Here is an 18,644-nt window from a genome sequence, read left to right as displayed (position 1 = left end):
AAGCAAGGGAGGACAATTTCTGCAAGTGTAGTTGCTCACACTGCAGAAGTGGTGGGGCTTTCAGCTGTGACAGCTCACTAATGCCCTCTTTTGGGCCTTCGAGAGCCTTCCACGTTTTGGGAGGTTTGAGGGTTCAGCTCCTGGTGGGGCTGGAGAAGCTTTTGCTCTGCACCCATTCTGAACCGTCAACTGCACTGCACTTCTGTTTGTGTTCTGACTCTGACAGCAATTTTTGTTTATTTTAGGCCAAAGAGCTGCCAACATTCAAAGACAACGATTTTATTAACGATGGCCAAAAGATTCACATTGATGAAAATAACAAAAAGATGTTCCTTGAGAAACTCAAGAAGGACGTTGAGGTAAGAGTGCCCCTGTTCTTTGTTGTTAAAATGTGTGGCAAATTGGAAATGGCTCAGGAAAGCATACCTGTAATTCATAAATGAAAACTCTTTATCTGTAAGCACTGACTGTTTTAAATGAAACATAATTTAAACTTTCAGGAGTTGCTCACTGCTTTTGCTGCTGTGATAAATGGCTTGATGCCATAGCTGGTTGCCATGCTTTATCCCTGCCTTGATGATGTGATGTAAAAATGATGGTACTACTTAGTGCATAAGGCTTTACAAGCATAGTCCTTCCAAATGCCCCCAAGAGAGAGGTGAGTATTGCTGGTTGTTTTACAGGTGGAGATACACCAGGACTGCCTGATGTTAGCTGGAGCCATGTGTGTGGACTGCAGCCTGTAACAGATAATGTAGCTTCCCTTACTCACGGCTGTGCATGCTCGATTTGTTTCATCTTAGTAATCCGGTTTAGATGATGCTTAGTATCACAGCAGTGATACATGGAGAATTCGGTATGTACCAGGTGGACTTATTAGCATAGGTCTTACAGATTTCCAATTGGCTGAGTGTAGTCTATTCCTGCTAGAAGAATGTTAATATACAAATTTAATGCCATACTTACTGTGATTGATCTAGCCAGTCAGCAAATAAAGAAAACTAAATTTGGGGCTAATTCGTATAACTTTACTTCAGTTTCTATAATTCAGAATATTATCAATAAAAACAATATTTTGCAATCCCTGTACCTAAAACCTAAAATCTGTTTCTGCTTGTTGGAAGAGACCTGATAGCAGATTGCCCCTGGGACTTAACGAGACTTTCAGCTACTTCTGTCAGGATGGCCATGTGAACTGACTTGTCTAGTTTTTCAGATCTGTATCTGAGTGTTGTTCAGAAGCTCAGTAGTTGTACAAAATACTGAAGACTTAGAATTTGCAATCATTTGCTTTTGAAGAAATGTAATTTCCCATTGTCATAATGATGAGAAATTTATGATGATGATAATTATGAAAACAAAAGTACTTTGTGAAATATCAGTATATGCTTCTCCTATATTTGGAACATTGTGGTAAAAAATTGCTCTGTCAATGTCACAGCTCTAGAGATAGGTTTATTTGAACTAAATTTTTGTGCTCTTTAATATAGTGCAGTTGCTGACTAAAGCTTTTAGTTTAAGTAGGTTGCAGACAAGATCTTAAACATGTGCAGTGAATATAGAAGATATTTTATGGCTGCAGAAGGTGGATTGTGTGCTATCTTTTACATCATCTACTGGATTGTAAATACAAGGGCAGAATCTAGATAATATCTTGAGAGGCTGTGTTTTATGATTTTGAAATTTATACAGAGTATTGTTAAATATACAAAGACCACGAGTGTGAAGTGGTCTGACACCTGATTTTAATAAAGTCAAGCTGTTCTTCAGCCTGTTTTGCTTTTACTGGTTCTTCTGCCCTTGCTAGCTAACTAATAGTTTACATTTTTTACCTGGTCTTGGATGCAGATTTTACTACAGTGAAGAGAACTTTGCATAAAATTATCTCATGAAAAGTATTTATAGTCAGACTGTGAAATAGAATTCTGAAGAATGTGTCTCTGTATCCATTCTTTTTTGTCATTAAATGTTTTTTTTGTTGCACTGTGTTTCTCTTATAATTGTCTCGCATCCTTTCCTTTATTCAGACTAGCACATTATAATATCTACTGCTATTGTAGTGATAACTGTTGCTGCTGTTCTGATGGCCTCTCATCCATGATTTTTCTCAGTTCATTCCTGCCTCATTTCCTGCTACCTCATTACACTGAAACTGTCCTGAGCACAATCACATAAGGGTGTTTTTTTCCACTTTAAGTCAGATGATCTTTGTGCTTTCACAAAACCCTTGTTCCTCTAATTAGCAGTTCACTCTTCTTCCCAAGGGTCTGTTCTCTTTCTTGTAATTTTTTACCGTTATTGGTAGATTTTTCTCCTCTCTCCTGATGTTTATCAAATACCTTAACGGCTTCCACTTCTCCACTTTCCACTCCATTTCCTTTGGCCAATTTCATCTGTTTTTCTTGTATATTATTGTATATCTTCTCTTGAAGTCTTGTGAACAATCTGTTGCTTTATGGTACTTGAAATGGTTAGAAACCAACTTCTTTGTTCATAAGCCTCTTCTCAATCTCTTTTCATAATATACTTCTAGCACTTTAATTCAGAGTCATGTTAGCTATGATTGCTCTCTCAGAATCAGGATTTTGACAAACTTGTTTTGTTATTTCTTGATGTTTTCATACTTATCTCATTGTTCCCTCCCACTATTCCAAAGTCTGACCAACATCCCTTCTCTGGTCTGCTCTAATTTGCGTTTTATAGCCCATTAGTTCTTCAAAAACCTTAAATGATTTGTACTTTCAGGTTCTCTCTGTGTGTATCATAAGCAGAAGTCCCTCCTATGGCAGCTTCACTCCTTGAGCTGTCAATCCCTTCTTCTTGCTTGGTAACATTTCTTATTTTCATCTTCCTCTTTTCTCCCTTCCTTACACTGTTCCCATCAATTGAAAGAACGGTTTGTCTACACAGCAAGTACATTCATCTCCCAGCTTTCCTCAAACTCCCATCTTTAGCCTTGATTCAAAGGTGTGCTTTCGTTCATGTTCATGTTTTGCTTATGTGACTTGAATTCTGAAGAGAGTATGGCATCATTTCATTTCTTCGTGATGTAAAACTTCACAGTTGCAATTTCCATTGCAAGGATATGTAAGCACTTTTGCATGATTCTGTAATAAGGCTGAGAAGGAAGTAAAGGGACAGACGTGGCTGCAGACCATGGCTTCCCATGTGCTGCTGTGGTTGTCAGAACAACTCTAACTGGAACACTGCTACAGTATCCTAGGGCTTTTTAGTGTAAGTTGTAAGTGACCTGCAGCTATCACTACATCTTAACAATTAAAGGTCTCTCTTTGCTAGCTTTGTCACTTAGTTCTCCACTTTGCTTTTTCTTAAAAGTGCCCGTTTTTCTCAACCGATGGCATCTTTGTAACTTCTCTTATTTGAAAGTGGAGCTCACATTTTTCTGTGATACTGATAAATTGCTTATTATCACTTTCTAGTTCCTTGCTCAGCTAAAACTCATGGACTACAGCTTGCTAGTTGGAATTCATGATGTTGAAAGAGCTGAACAGGAAGAAGTAGAGTGTGAAGAGAATGATGGAGAAGACGAAGGTGAAAGTGATGGCACACACCCTATTGGAACTCCTCCAGACAGTCCAGGAAATACACTGAACAGCTCGCTGCCTTTGGCTCCTGGGGAATTTGATCCAGCTATTGATGTTTATGGAATAAAATCTCATGAAAGTAAGTAGTAATAAACATTTGCATGCTAAGATTCTTACACTGGAACCCAAACGTCTTCACAACAATATTAAGGGAAAGTTGCATAGCACAATATAAATTTGCTTTGTAGAGGAGGAAATCAGTTGTTCTTTGGGTGAAGCAAACAGCAAAAGACATCTGTGATGCACAGCTTTGTTACTGAACATATTTCTCAGATGTAGTGATGTGTGGGGATGCATGCACTCAGCTAGCATACCTGCTGCACAGTCAGCTCAGGTTCTGAATTAGCTGTTCAGACATCACAGTTCTCAGTGGCTGTTCAAGACAGCAGTGTCTGCTGGTTTTTTTCACCAGCATTTACATTAATAAATATATAGTTTCATTCATAAGTAAAATATGCTTTTGCTGACTCAGAAGCACTGCCTCTCATATAAAATTTAGTTTTTCCTTGTTTGTTTGTATAACTATAAAGGAACTTGAAAGCCACGTTAAGTGAGCAATAATTCCTATTTCTGTATACTGGTGTTTTATTTTACACTTATTCAGGGGTTTCACATTACATATAAGTGCATTTAAACTTTCACTTAGGAATATCTTGAGCCTGTGGTCTCTACAGAACTTAACTCTGACTGACATTACCCTTCCCCAGCTGCTGAGTGATCCTAAAGAAGTCTCCTTTGCTGGAAGGAGAAGGCATGATTGAAATGTCATTCTCACTTTCATGTACTTGTCCTTTGCAGGTGCACCTAGGAAGGAAGTATATTTTATGGCCATTATTGACATTCTTACTCATTACGATGCAAAAAAGAAAGCTGCCCATGCTGCAAAAACAGTGAAGCATGGGGTAAGTGTCTGTTTTCTTCCTCTGATACAGTTTATACTTCTGCGTTTTTCTTGTTTAGTGCACTGATAGAATACATTTCAGGAGATCTGTGCAAAGGAGAGAGATTGTTTTTTCCTAGTTTCATACGGGATAGAACAGCACAGAGTAACTTCTATACATTGCATACTAAAGCTCCCTCTTCAGCTACACACATTTTTGTTACCCATGAAGAAGACCAGTGAGGCACTGCCCTTTTAGGGCTTTGTCCTACATTAGTGGGATGTATTTTATACTTGCAGACAAAGCTGTTCACCAGGTACTTGTATTAGCTTGCAGCTCAGTGGAAGCTGTTGTGAATCTTACTTCTGACACGGGCCCCTGGTGATGGTTTCATTGTTGGGTACAACCTGCTGAAAGTCAATTCCTCAGCATATAACGTGTCTGACTTTCAAAGATTTCTTTCAAAAAAAAAAAATTCAATTTGCAAGATTAAGTATAAAAAGTACATGTTAGATACTTGGATACCATTCAGTGAAGGCTTGTATTTGACTGCCATGAATTTATTTGTTTTTGACTGAAACTGCTGCTGAGCAGCAGACACCAAAGAGTTATGGCAAAGCAGCCCAGTCTTCCAAAGTGAAGATTTGTATTTTCCATTATCACTTGATGGTGATTTGAGGTCAGAATTTCCTAAGCTCATTAAAAAGGTCATAATCATTTCTGAAGCTGGGGTCCCTCCTCTAAGAATCAGGGCACTGTGGATGGTTTTAATCGAAGAGTTTGGGTTTTGTGAGTTTCCAATAGAAGGTGACTTAGAATGCCTAGCAGTGAGAGCCCTGGACAGGCTTGCAGTACATTTTGCTCATTACTTTCTCCATTCTAAAAGCACTTGAAAGGCGATGCAGGCCTTGTGCAGCCATTAGCTGGCAATTATTAATGAACTTTAAAAAAAAAAAAAACAACAAAAAACCTGAACTAGTAGTTGTGAAGCTCATTTGGGGAGCCCAGGTTTAAAAGTTGGAAAAAGTGTGTCTCACTGTTCCCACGTATTCCAAAGCAGATGAGTTAGCAGTCAGATAGCCATGTGCATCAGCCAAGTGGGGACACATGGGATCCAACTGCAGTGGTTCAGTCTTCTCTTCAGGAAGATGCTGCTGTTCAAGAGATGGGAATCTGTGAGTAGCGTGCTTAGGTGTGAGCAGTGGAAATTGTATAGGGGAATGAAACACAATGAAAGTAAAGAGGAATAAAGAAAGGGAAGAGTGCCATTCAGAATCGGGAGGCGGATGCTGTGGTGCCCAGCGTACCTGCACTGGTGTGAAGCCTAAAAAGGTGCCTTTCATATTCTGCTGGAGGGTTGGTGGAAGTGTGTGTGTCTGGCTCTGAGACCGCAAGTTAATCCATCACAGTGCTGCTGGTGACAAAGCACCCACTAAACACTGCTTCTTCCTTCTTTCCTCTTCCCTCTCCATCCTGTATTTAGGCCGGTGCAGAAATTTCAACTGTTAATCCTGAACAGTATTCAAAGCGCTTCTTGGACTTTATTGCCAACATCTTGACGTAACCCCTCATGTCACAGCGGACAGACACGAGGCCTGGGGACAGCAGCAGAGACTACGAGGGTAGGGAAAAAGGAACTCAGAGAAGCGCTCATCTTGCAGAAAGCAACCCCTTTGTTTACATCTGCTGGCAAAGATGACTGAAGTGGGGTGGAGTACTCGCTTTAACAGCTGCCTGATATTCCCAGCATAGTTCTAGCTATTTCTGACTCTTTCGTGTGTGCAAAAAAACAAACAAACATTAAATTAAATAAATAGAACAGCTTACTCAGAGTGCACTGTGACAGTCCCACTCTGACGCTACCAGCTGAAACGGAGCAACTGAGCAAAGAGGCGTGGGGTGGGGGTGGGGAAAGTAAATGCATGTTAAGTCTACAATATTGATAGCAAATTGTAAACTGTGGATCAGTTTATTTTTTGAACTAAAAGATACGTGACAGTATTCATGACGGTGATGATAATAATAAAAACCTTACTGCGAATGTTACACTCACACCGTGCACACTGGCACTCCTTACAAACAGCACTGCAGCAGTGGGCCCGTGGTGCTGGAGCTCTTCCCATCAGGTTCCTGCAGTTGGGGGGTTTTTTGTTGGTTTTTTTTTTCCCCTTTCTCCCATTTCTTCCTTTTCCTCCACACGTCGCATCGGGCAGCCCATGCTCTCAGGCACCAGGAGCTGATGTCTCCTACCTTACAAAGAGCTAACGTGTAATTCGTGCTGTGCGTACATTTTTGCTGCCGTGAACTTACATTAAGGGAAAACCTTGCTTATTTCACTTTGTTACCCGAAGTTTTCATTTGTTTTATATTCTTGCCATATAGGAACTAATGTTACAAGTGGAAAAAAGCTTGTCTGAAGAAGTGTATAGTTCTGGGCACCAATAGCAGAGTCTCTCACCCTCGAGATGTGCACGCGGATAGAAACTCCATTCTCTTGTAATTTAATGGGAATTTGCAGTTGGGATGCTTATATTGTACTGCTTAAACGGTGGGATTTTATTGTAGATTATCCCTCTAAAAATTAACCCCGGATTTTACTGTTTACATGATTAGGAAAGCAGGGATATTTCTGAATTTTAGAGCTGTGTACAATATGTGACTTTTAAGTTTACATGTAAAGTTGTTTTGCAGTACAGATGAAGTATGCTCGTCACCCTCCAAGCGTAATGTGCAGCCATGTACTACGGTGAATGTCTCACTCGCACCCCCGGCAGACTCTTACAATAAAATGAGGAAGGATACTGCAGAGGGATTTTTCCCAAGGACATCTTTTATCACCAAAACGACCTGTCCTGCCGTGTACTCAAATCTGATTGTACAGTGCATTGCCTAAAGCTGTGCTGATCATGTTTAACTTGTTTAAAATTTTTAAACGACGACATTGTATTTCTGCTCTTCTTGTATTTTTCCCTGGAAGATTCCATGCTTGAAAGACAAATTTACATATGCTTAAAGTTTATCTACTTATACACTGTGCTAAAGCTGTGCCTTTGAAATTTCTTTATTGAAATTGTTAGATTTTGTAGGCAATCTAAAGGAAGTCAGGCCCTCCCCATCATCATTTCTAACAGAGATCAGGAGTGCCAGCATGCCTTCTCCATTACTTACATCAGTGCTACTCAGCCTGCACCTGTGCATAACGTACGTTTTACTTCCGAGGAGCCTATAGATAGCAGCCCATCACACTCTTGGTGGCCAAAGGCAATGCTATCCCTTTTGCTGTGTACTAATTCTTTTCTCCTTTGCCCTACCTTCCCTACAGGATTTTTTGTTACGTTTGACTTAGTGATGTCTGCAGCACTGTAATGTATGTGTATACTTTTGTATTGTATGTATTTAAATAAGTTGGTACTGTGGCTTGATATTTTGTTGTCCTTTCCTGTATGCCCCCCCATCGTCTGCATTTATCACCAGAGTTTCATTTCCTGTGGCTTCCTGAAGTGTGAGGCCGCAGCGAGACCCTGAAGTCAAAATGAGGTACACGTACTTGGAGTAAATGTTCCATTGCGGCCAATCAGTGAACATTTTTAGACCATTTTAGAAATGTACCCTTTTTGTCTGTGTAGCAGTTTTGTCACTCATTATTGTTGATAAACTGTTTATTTGGACAGGGCAAGGAAGTCTCATTATTGTATATGTTAGCGCTTAGATTACACTCCAACCATGAGCAAGGCTTTATAAAATAAAGCACTTTGATGACTCACTAGGTAATTCCTTTGGTCTCGTGTTTCAGCCACTTCTGCTCGCTTACAGACTAATTTTGGATGTTAAAATGAATGTGTAGCCAATACCAGAAAGCACAGTCAGAAACTTGGAACCTTTTCATTAGATTTTACCCTGCTTCTTCCGCATGCACGTAAATGGCTTGCAACCTTTGCGTTCTGTGTTTGGGCTGTGCTCCAGAACAGGTTTGGGAGCGATGGCTCAATGGGTGAAGTCCTGGTCTGACTACAAAAAAAGGAATATGTCCTACAGTTATGAAAGCATGGAAAGACTGGCAGAATTTGCCAACACATGTAAGGGCTTGAGCTCAGAGTCACATAAAAATACTTGGGAATAAGCCCAGATAATTCCTAGGAGAGGGGGCTTTCTGGCCTGGAATTCCAAGGCTTTGCTCATCAGGCCTCCCAGCACATGAAGCAGCCTGCTCAGCCCAAGTGGCAGAAAAGGAAGTTTTGTTCTTTATTCTGACTGACTTAATTCTCTTAATGCATTTGTCACTTTTCACTTCCTTTTGTTTTACTGCACAGACATAGCAAGGCAATGTTTTCAGAAATATTTTTACCTCTAAAATACACCCAACAGACTTAATGGTAATATAGACATTCCCCACAGGGAAGGCTGTTGAGGAGCTGTTCTATTAAGAGCAGGTGAAGTGATGGGGAGGGGAGAGAATCTGCTTCTTAATTACTCATGTAATGATATCTCCAGCGTTAACCCAAGCCTGCACGTCACACGGCTGCTCCGGCTGCTCCAGCTGCTCATGCTGTAGCACAGCCATGCTGCTCCAGGACTGCTGCCTCTTCAGTTCACCATTTGAGCTGCTTCTGCCCTGTCTGGCAGCAGCCCCCAGCTGGCACCCGCTGCCCCCACTGCAGCCTCTCTCTGCCCATCCTGGTGCTGTCCCCTGCCTGTCCACACAGGTGGGGGTGATGGATGCTGAATCTCCCTGTGGCTGCTGCTGGGCACACTGTATGACGCACCACTGGCTCCAGCAGGCAGTGGAAGCCCCTTGGCTTGAGGAGGTGCATGTGTATGCTCCAGCGTAGGAAGAGAATATCTTTTCTGATGACGTGTTTTCTCCCCTGTGACCTGAAGAAAGCAATGATGGTCATCAGGATATAGAAGCCAATGGGTTCATTAATGCTGGGACTGCAGAAAAAGAAATGAAAACTTCTTGAGAACTATATTTTTCTACATAAACTGTACTGTAAATGTCCAATCTGAATTTCCAGCTTATCCCCTTGTGCTCAGCCCTCCTTTCCCACTGTGGTAGCAGCAAGTCCCCACATCACAGGCTCATTACATTCTGATGTTCTCACCCCAGTGTTGCGCAGTGTCTGTCCTCTCTCTGCTATCCCTGCTTCTTGGTGTCTTCCAAACTTTCGTATTTCTTATGTAATGGGAAAAGAAATAAAGTGGCTAACATAGAGGAGAATTCAGCCTCACCTCTTCCTTCCCATCTCGATTCCTCTGTGGCAGCTGCTGGTGCTGAAACTCGGCGTGCTCCATCTCCTCACCATGCGGAGCAGGGAGCAGCAGCTGTGCCATGCCAGCAGTGCTGTCTTCACCCCACAGCAGCATGAGCTGCTGCACAGCTACATGCACAAGCGAGTGGCAGAGCCAGGGAGCAGCATCTTCAAATGGCCAAGACGATGTGCAAGAGATGAAACTCACAGTCAAACAACAGCCTTATTAAAAGCATTAGAAAATGGGAGTGGAAAGGACTTAAAGAGGGAGTTACATCTGTCCCAGAGCAGTTCTGCTGCAGACGAACCCTGCCAAGAAGTGGGCTAATGCTTACCAGCGAGAGCAGTTCCGAGGGATCCCTCTGCTAACCCTCCCATGCCTCACTTCTCTATCGCTGACAGATTTTTTTTTCCTGGTATCTTTCCTGACTGCATTAGAATGATTTAAATCCATTAATATTTGTTCTATCTACAGTGGACTCTGAGAAGAGTTTGTTCTCTTCCGCTCTCAGTTTCACTCAGTGCAATTCTGCCTTTATGTGCTATACAGGGTAAATATTAGCTTTGGCACATATTATAATGTGAATATCCCCTTTCTTTATCTAACAAAATAATCAAAACAGTTGAGCCAGGCAGAATGACCTGCATTCTATTTTTAATGCCAAAATCTAAAAAAAATATTAAAATCACCCATTGAAGTGGTGTTTCTCAATTGCCAGCTACATTTTGTAAAAGGATTACACGTTTTTATTTTGAGAATTTCCCAGTAATCCATTTAGCACCTAATCCCAGAAACGCACACTGATCGCTGTTTGAACAGAGCGCGGTGTGGAAGCGGGCACTCAGCTGCTGGCTGCAGTTGCTGCTGTAACTGCAGTACAATGCCAACCTCTTACGGACTTTTTTCCCCAAAGCAAATATCATCATCTTTGCTTTTCTGAGGATATTCTCATTCCCCAGGCTTCTAATCTCATCCCCCCCAGTGATAGGACATAACATAATCATCTGCTCCTCGATAATTAAGATACAAAATTTACTTCTTTGCGAGTTGGCATAAGTTCACACCTATCAGTGCTGTGACGATTTTCAGGCATTTCAGTTATTACCCAATGTGCTTACGTTCATAAAGATCTGCTCTGCTCCCTGCCCGCCCGATGAGCTCATATCAACTCACTTAGCTGTGTGCATCTATTGGAGTCAACAGAGCTGTGAGAGCTGGGTGTTTCGCAGCAGCTTCACACTTCCACACAATGCTAGAATGTGATTTAACTTGTTGCCATTCTCCATTACCAATATTTCCACTATTTCTTCTTGACTCTGCATCAGAAGCCTAAGACTGGAGCACTTCACTTCCTTTCTATGTACTTTTCCTTTGCCCCATAAAAAGCTTTTCATTGTAAGAAAATCTCAGCCACGCTTCTGCCTGCATCCTGCGTGGCATACAGAACTCCACACAGGTGCTGGCTGACAGCACCAAAGCCCACATGCCCTCCTCCAGTACGCAGCTCCCCTTCGGCTGCAACACGATGCACCCACTTGGCCCATCCATAGAAGACAGATGTGAAAGCACTGTCATTCCCCTAAAGCCCACATCGATGTGGCCCGATCTCCCCCAGGTAATGGAGCTCCAGTTAAGACTCACAGCCCTCGTGGGGAAGGGCATCAGATCCACTTATCCACCCCTCCACAAGAGACAATGACCGTGCCATGGCAGAGCAGGGGGAGGCTGATGGCCCTGAGTCACCCATCTGCCATATCCAGCTGCAGGGTAAGGCCTTGGGCATGTGGAGACACAGGAAGATCAGAATACAAACATGTTAAACACAAACTGCTCTCCTAAATGGGATTTTCTCTACTTACAGACTTCCAGAGAGGAGATGCTCTTCCTGATGTTGCTGTGCAGCAAGCAGGGCTCATTGCCCAAAGTCCCTCCAAAGGAGCAGCACCATCACTGAGCGGCTGCAAATTTACTAACAAGAATACTGACAGCATTTGGTCCATTCCTGTCAGACGGCTTGAAAAAAGGAGAGAAAAAAAGCTATGAAGCTGTTAGTAATCAAGTCCCATCACACACTAAAAATACAAGAAGAATACAATACAGCAGGGTGAGGGACAAAGCAAGCTGCACCTCGAGAAAGGTGCATAACTCCAAATTTAGAGCAGGCCAGCAAGAAACAGTAAGCAATGAACCAACCATGGATGCCCAGATAGCGAAGGTTGAAGATGATCTTCAAATATAGCCGAGCTTTAAAAATCAGAACTACTGGTTTAAATTAGTCCATGCTATGTAGGCAGCCAATGTGAGGAATGCAGATGGAACAGGACAGCTGAGCACCAAGGCATGTGCAGCTCTTGCAGCGCCACTGCAGTGCAAATAAAAACAGGGGCTGTGCTCTGGAAGAAAGCACCTGAGCTGAGCTGTCTGGGGAAGGGAGAGGCCACAGGGGAAGCCAATGGATGTAACCCAACATTGTGTTTCTAGAATTTCTTCTAGAATTCTCTCAATACATGAAGCAACTGAAGAAGAGTGCTGCACCATTATATAGGGCTTCCCAGCTATTTAGGAAATGTAGTTCAACAGCCAGGCATAACCAGGCACATGTCACAGCCCACCCTGACAACGGGAAAAGTTCAGTGAGCTCACAGACCCCAGCCAGAGATCACATACAGAGACACTTCTGCTACTTTCTAGATACTCTGCAGATGTTTGACCAAAGTTTGGCTTTAATTCTTTCACAATGCAGATGCCAACATGAAGTCAGAGCCAGGAAATTAATCCTAGATGTTAACAGACAAACTGCTTTTAATCCTAATTGTTGCTTTTCTGCTAAACAAAGTGGTTTTAAACAGACCTCCCATGCAGCTTGATGTGCCTGAGCCAGCTGCTCACTCGGAGCGCTTCAGCCCCTCCTTGCTCCTTGCACAACGCGTGCCCTTACCTTCCCAAACCAATTCCCCGCCCGGAACGCCCTGCTCTGCTGTTCCAATCTCTGCAGCAGTTCCACCTTGCGTTGGCCACAGACAGATCTTGCCTTAACTGTGACTTTTCTATAGCTAAGATTTACAGTGCTGAGACATAAGTGATACTGTTTCTAAAGCAGGAAGCCCATTCTGCCAAGCACCAGCCCTTCCTTCCCCCCATTACTTATTTTATAACACACTCCAGATATCAAAGAAGTCCACAGGCACTTGAACTGGCTTCTAGCTACAGCTACCTTCAGTTAGAAATTAAAGTTTGATGCAACGCACAGGAAAGGCTCTCTCTGAACACAATAGGCATTGAACCCAACTCTCCAAGCATAACATTCACATCAGCAGTAACGCACACCGGCTCGTGCTGCTGAAACTACAAGGTGCTGCTGTTGTAACAATGCCGGCATAGACTCATATTTCCAGTTTCTCTGATTATGGATCTGGACATACTGTGGTGGAAGTCCTTATATGAATACACATATACTCACATACACGTGCATTTATATATGCATATTATGTATTTCAGCAATTAGGATGCTTCCAGAAGGATATCCTGATTTACACTGTATGTTCACCTGTACTAAAAGCTCTACAGCACAACAGCAGCCACAAGAGGTGAGTCAGACCTTTCACCAAAGTTTCACTTGATGAGAAGTAATACATTCTGACTATATAGTACCATCAGTGATGAGACAGCCCTTCAGACAGCCCTTCTCCTGAGCAGTATCTCCAGCCCATTTGCCTGATGCTCCTGCAGCTCAATCATCCCTTCGACTGTCACATACATTCCCACAGACCAGAAGAGTGTAGGACAAATGGGGCTCCAGCACACACATACAATACGTGCCAGTGTTTCTAGAGCATAATTAGTACCATTCTGCTCCTCCATGCAGTGGGGAAACTCTATGCTAATCGAGGGCAAGAAAAGGGGGCTCAGCTCGTGCTGACCTTCTTCTCAATTCTAGAAGAAAGAGTTTTAAATACATAACTTAAAACATAAGCACGAGCATTTCAACTTTGCATTGGCTGAAGCAATGCAGTACAGTGATGCACTTTGGCATGGATTGCTCCAGCCCCTTCAGTAAAAGGTAAGGCATGGCAGGAGCTTGGTTTAGAGCCAGGCACGAAAGCCTTCATTAAATCAAAATACAGGAAGTCACATAACATAAAGCCAATTATGCTCAAAGCCTTTGCAGTATCATTCATTTTTAATCGAAAAAGAAATCCACAAAATCAGCTCGAATGAATCCATCCCCACAGCAATGGCAGTTTGCACCCGTCCCGCATGTTACACACACTGCCTGCACCAATCCCTCTGATGTGTATCTGAGCTGCAATGCAGACCCACATCCACATGTTCCTCCTGCAGACTACAGCACAGCAACGCACGTAAGGACCTGCCCCAGCGCTCTGCCTGCCCTGTCTTGGACAATTGCACGGATGGACTGAAAGTCCCAGCAATGCTGAGCACCAAACTGTGAGACACACCGAGCTGCATCATGCAAACAAACCAGGTATGTGGGAGGTGACAGAAGAGGAGCAAAGGGTAACAGCTGTGAGCTTACCTGGACAACGTAGAGCAAAGCTGTTAAGAGTAGGACAGCGTCAGTTCACATTTGTGCAGCTATGGCACACCCCTTTATTCACGCAACACACGGTACACAATTATGCTATGAAGGTCACAGGAGTCAGTTTTCCCTTTCATCTTATTCACATCAATTAGGAAAATATGACAAAGTTTCAAAGTTCACATAGGCTGGGGTGCTGCTTTCTATGGTGGTAAAGAGTCAGATTCTCAGCTCCAGAAGCTGACAGCCTGTGAGCGCGGCTTCAGGGCAGGGGCTGCAAACAGACAAACACAACTCATCTTGAAACAAAACAAAACAAAAACAAAAAATCAGAGGTACCTTTTGTGTGTGTACCAAAGAAACATTCCTATAGGCGTCCCTGGAAGTCACAGTCATTCTGCAGGGAAACACTAACAGGAAAGGAGTGGAGTGGCAGCAGACAGACGTGGCTGTAGGGCAGCAGTCCCACTGCCCACCTGGCAGCACCCAGCTCTGGTGCTGCTGCAGCTACTGGCAATGAAGCAGGCTGATTCCAAACACTGGGACATTCCTTCCACCCTCCTGCTAAGGTTTGTGCTTCAGCCTCGTAATTCATGCTAACCACCTTCAGCAGTTCGCTAGGAATCCACCCTGAGCCCCTGCTGTCATCTGCCAGGCAGCTGTTCCTAGAGTTCTCTCCGAGATGTCCTTCAGGCAAGATGTGTATTTCTCCACATATAATAAGATTCTGAAACCCCATATAATCCACTGATAAATCACTCTGGTGTGGAGGACAGTGTGAGATGAAAGCATTTCTTCTGCATACAATTTGTAGGGTAGTGTTCAAAACTGCAAAAAGAAAAAAAAAAAAAAAACAAATCAAAAACAAAAACACAAGAACCACCTGCAGAGAAGTGAACACACCTTCAACTCCATAAAGGGAACTTCAGCATTTCTTTTCAAGCTTCCTTTCTCCATCAGTATGTTTGACTGTAAAGCAGAGACTGAATGGAAACACGCTGCACCCAATCCTTCTGTGTGCTGAACTGGCTGCACATTTACAGTAACACCAGCACTTCCCAGCAGCCTCAGGCCCGTCACACACACCCTGTACAGCACTGCTGTGGAGGTTGGTGCCTGGGAAACCCCCCACACACAAAAGGCACAGTGGTAGCCTGGGGTCAGCAGCTGAAATGAAACACGTGATGGCAGCTGCCTTGCTGACAGCATCGGGCTGGGAGATACAGGGAGGATCATACATACTTCCTGGCACTCCCTTCTGTGGTGGTTGTGCAGGAAGGGACGTTAATGCAAATCACTTCTCAATGGTACTTGCAGCTTGATGTCAAGAACGACCCTTGGGTTGGAGTCTACAAGCTGTCTCCCTAGAGGAAAGGACTGGCATCGATTGGCATAAGACTACTGACAGCAAATACAGTTCTTTAACAGCCATTGGGCTATCAAAAATGATAGTCAAATATAAACCTTCATTTAAAGACTTTTATAATGTTAATATACTCATTCGGACTGTTAGTGTAAGTGTACTGCGTCATTAATCACAGTAATGGTACATCAGCAGACAAGTGAGGTTTTGCTCAGATCTATGATTGTCCACATCAGTTACTGGCTGCCTTTAATTAACAAGGACTGACCTCTCCGCTTCTCTTTCTATTTCTGCAGTTATGAAAAATCTATTTCTGAAGGTGGACTCCTATGATAAATGGAGCACGTCAGTGAAGCAGCTTCTGATTCCAGTTTAAAAGACATATGTATAATTAAAGCAGAAAGTTTTTCTGCACAACAGAGACCGAAGTTCCTCCCATCTGGAAAATGTAAATACTTCCAATCATTAAGCTACAAAGTCTCAGCATTTGCTAAAAATGATATAGATACTCAATACTGCGCCATGTTTCTGAAGCTTCAGAGGTGATCTATGAAACGTGCTCTTCCCCTGCTCTGTACACAAAGCACACCATTGCAGGTAGTATATCCACTGATTGCACCTCAGTTATTCTCAAAAGGGTACGTTCCAGCCCAGCTTAGCACTGCAATAGGAAGTGGACTCTCAAACCATCTGGCAATTAAATTTCTTACGTCTTAGTTTGTGAAAATAGATCAAAACTGGCTTAAAAGCTGAACTCTGATCTGGGATTATACCGTTGGTCCTGTAAGGAAATAATTTCCAATCTACATCATCTAAAGAAATGCCTTAAGGACTACCACGGTGTTTCATTTTTTCCCTCAAAATTTCTATTACTGGGGAAAAATAGAACAGAGACAAAAACATTTTCATCGACTCCCACAGGTCTTTTATTAGACTCCAGAGGCAAAGAAAATACGTAACACCTGGCTTTTGGATGGGAAGAGGAAACTAGAATTATTTTTATCTGTTTCCCCTCTACACCTCCACTCCATTTCTCCCGCCCCTCATTAAGCCATACGTCAACTCGGGACAATCCTCCTTTTCTCTGAACTCCCTCTGACAATGCATTAATTCTCCGGTTCATTTCTGCAGCACAGCCCCTTTCTCTCACGTTTAACCTGCTCTGAGCAGGAGCTCACCCACTGCCCAAAGCGATACCTCACACACACACACACACACACACACCACACACCTTTTTTAATTCATCATTAAAATGGTATTCTGTGCTCCAACCAGGTTAATCTGGTGTGCACCACAGACATTACCTCATCTGCGCAGCACATGCAGCTTAGCGCACGCAGTCTCCTTTATGTGACAATCTCTTCAAGATTGCAAATTATCATCTCCCTATCAGAAACATGAAAGCATTTTTCACATTACGAAGAGAACGATGGCACAAAGGCACCATCAAAACTCGCAGTGTCTTTAAAAGACAATTAATGTGGGTTAAAATAAAGAAACACATGTTCACGTAGAGCCAGTGGTGTCATTGGGTTTTATAAGGGAATTCAATCTTTGTATATGAGTGCAGTTTCTTCATTCATTTGTAAAATGTTAAATGCTGATCAGACTTGTGTCTGTAGCTGAGTTGACAGATATTCTATCAGACCTCAGGGAATGGTGCAGTTAATTGTTACAGGTTGTATATAAATAAGTTATAAGTGTATATATATACATACACATATATATACATATTGCATATATGCATATACACATTGTGTACGTATGTATATGTATATACATAACCTGTGCACTCAGCAGTTGTTCAAACTTAGCAGCCTGGTCCAATAATGGAAAAGTCAAACCTGTATTGAAGAAATACTTTTAGTTCTTCATGTTTTGGCACAAATTATTTATGACCCAGGATAGCAGGAAAATGATTTCCATAAGCAGCTTGCTTTTCTTCTTTCTTCTCATCATTTTTCCTCTAAACACTGGAGCTCACATAACCCATATGTACACTCCTTCACTTGTTCTGCCAGAAATACTCAGTTCAGCGGTGTTACTGTACAAAAGTTGTGCCCATCTAAATTTCACCTATTGTGCATTAGAGGCTTGGTCTACTCATCACAATAGAACTGTACTGGACTTCCAGAAGGAACAGAAGCAGTCACGCACGAAGAGCATTGTCTAGAAGGCTAAAAGCAGAGCTCTCATACTCCACTACATATAATTCAGACCAAGCTTCATACAGGGAGGAACAGCTGGGCACGCTTTCCTTTCTTTTCTGTCTTTTGAGAACGGAGAACAACCGATACATTTGCAGTATTTATACATGAGTTGTATTTAGAAACCAGCCATACACTACATAAAAGCATCTTCAAACACAAATACGCAACACTTCAAAATCTCCTGCTTCCACCAAGCAGTCTGCATTTAGAGCCCACGTCTCCACTAACACAATTGCATCTGGACCATTATGTTTAATGGCCCTCAGTGGACCTACCCCTCCCTCAACCTCCAATACCTTTGGCCTCCACAAGTGTTGCATGTATTCCAATACCTTCCTCTCCCTGCACTCCTGGAAGCCTGAATGAGCTGTATTGGCAGAAACCTCCAGGAGGTTTGAACAGCATGTTTTGAGGATTAGAACGGTCAATACCCCAGAGCAGAATAAAATGTCCTTCTAATGGAGAAAAAAAGAGGAAATTGCTACATCCCAAAAATAAAAAATAATTAAAAGATAAAAGAGGGGAGGGGGGACGACTTCTGTCTCTACAGTTAACATTCCTGAAGCATTTTATCATTTTGAATATACACTGGGAAAAAAAAGTCTGAAGAAAACAATCCAAGTCCCTTCCCATCTCTCTGGTTCTACCCTTTCCATGGAACTATTCACATCAAGCTCCAAAGACAACAAAGAACTGACCTTCAGGCTGATCCCATCAAATGCCTTTTAGGCTGCTTTTAAGTTTGCCTAGATCTAGACAGCATGCAATATACAGCATCAAGACTCAAGGAAGGGC

General features: G+C 42.6%; 1 protein-coding gene across 1 annotated transcript in view; it reads left to right on the top strand.

Annotated features, from left to right (window-relative positions):
- The window catches only part of PIP4K2A (phosphatidylinositol-5-phosphate 4-kinase type 2 alpha), a 99,504-nt gene extending 91,252 nt beyond the window's left edge, over positions 1 to 8,252 (top strand). The window contains exons 7-10 of the mRNA XM_042817071.1: positions 246 to 359; positions 3,441 to 3,684; positions 4,404 to 4,507; positions 5,970 to 8,252. Coding sequence (XP_042673005.1) covers positions 246 to 359; positions 3,441 to 3,684; positions 4,404 to 4,507; positions 5,970 to 6,050 — 543 coding nt within the window. The 3' untranslated portion in view covers positions 6,051 to 8,252. The remainder of the gene's footprint in view (positions 1 to 245; positions 360 to 3,440; positions 3,685 to 4,403; positions 4,508 to 5,969) is intronic.
- The last annotated feature ends 10,392 nt before the right edge of the window (positions 8,253 to 18,644 follow it).

This window comes from Centrocercus urophasianus, unplaced genomic scaffold (assembly GCF_019232065.1).
Source record: "Centrocercus urophasianus isolate 14NV4802_14NV808 unplaced genomic scaffold, USGS_Curo_1.0 seq_16, whole genome shotgun sequence".
Classification (NCBI taxonomy): Eukaryota; Metazoa; Chordata; class Aves; order Galliformes; family Phasianidae; genus Centrocercus; species Centrocercus urophasianus.
The sequence above is the reverse complement of the archived record's forward strand: the minus strand, read 5'-3'. Positions and strand labels throughout refer to the sequence as shown.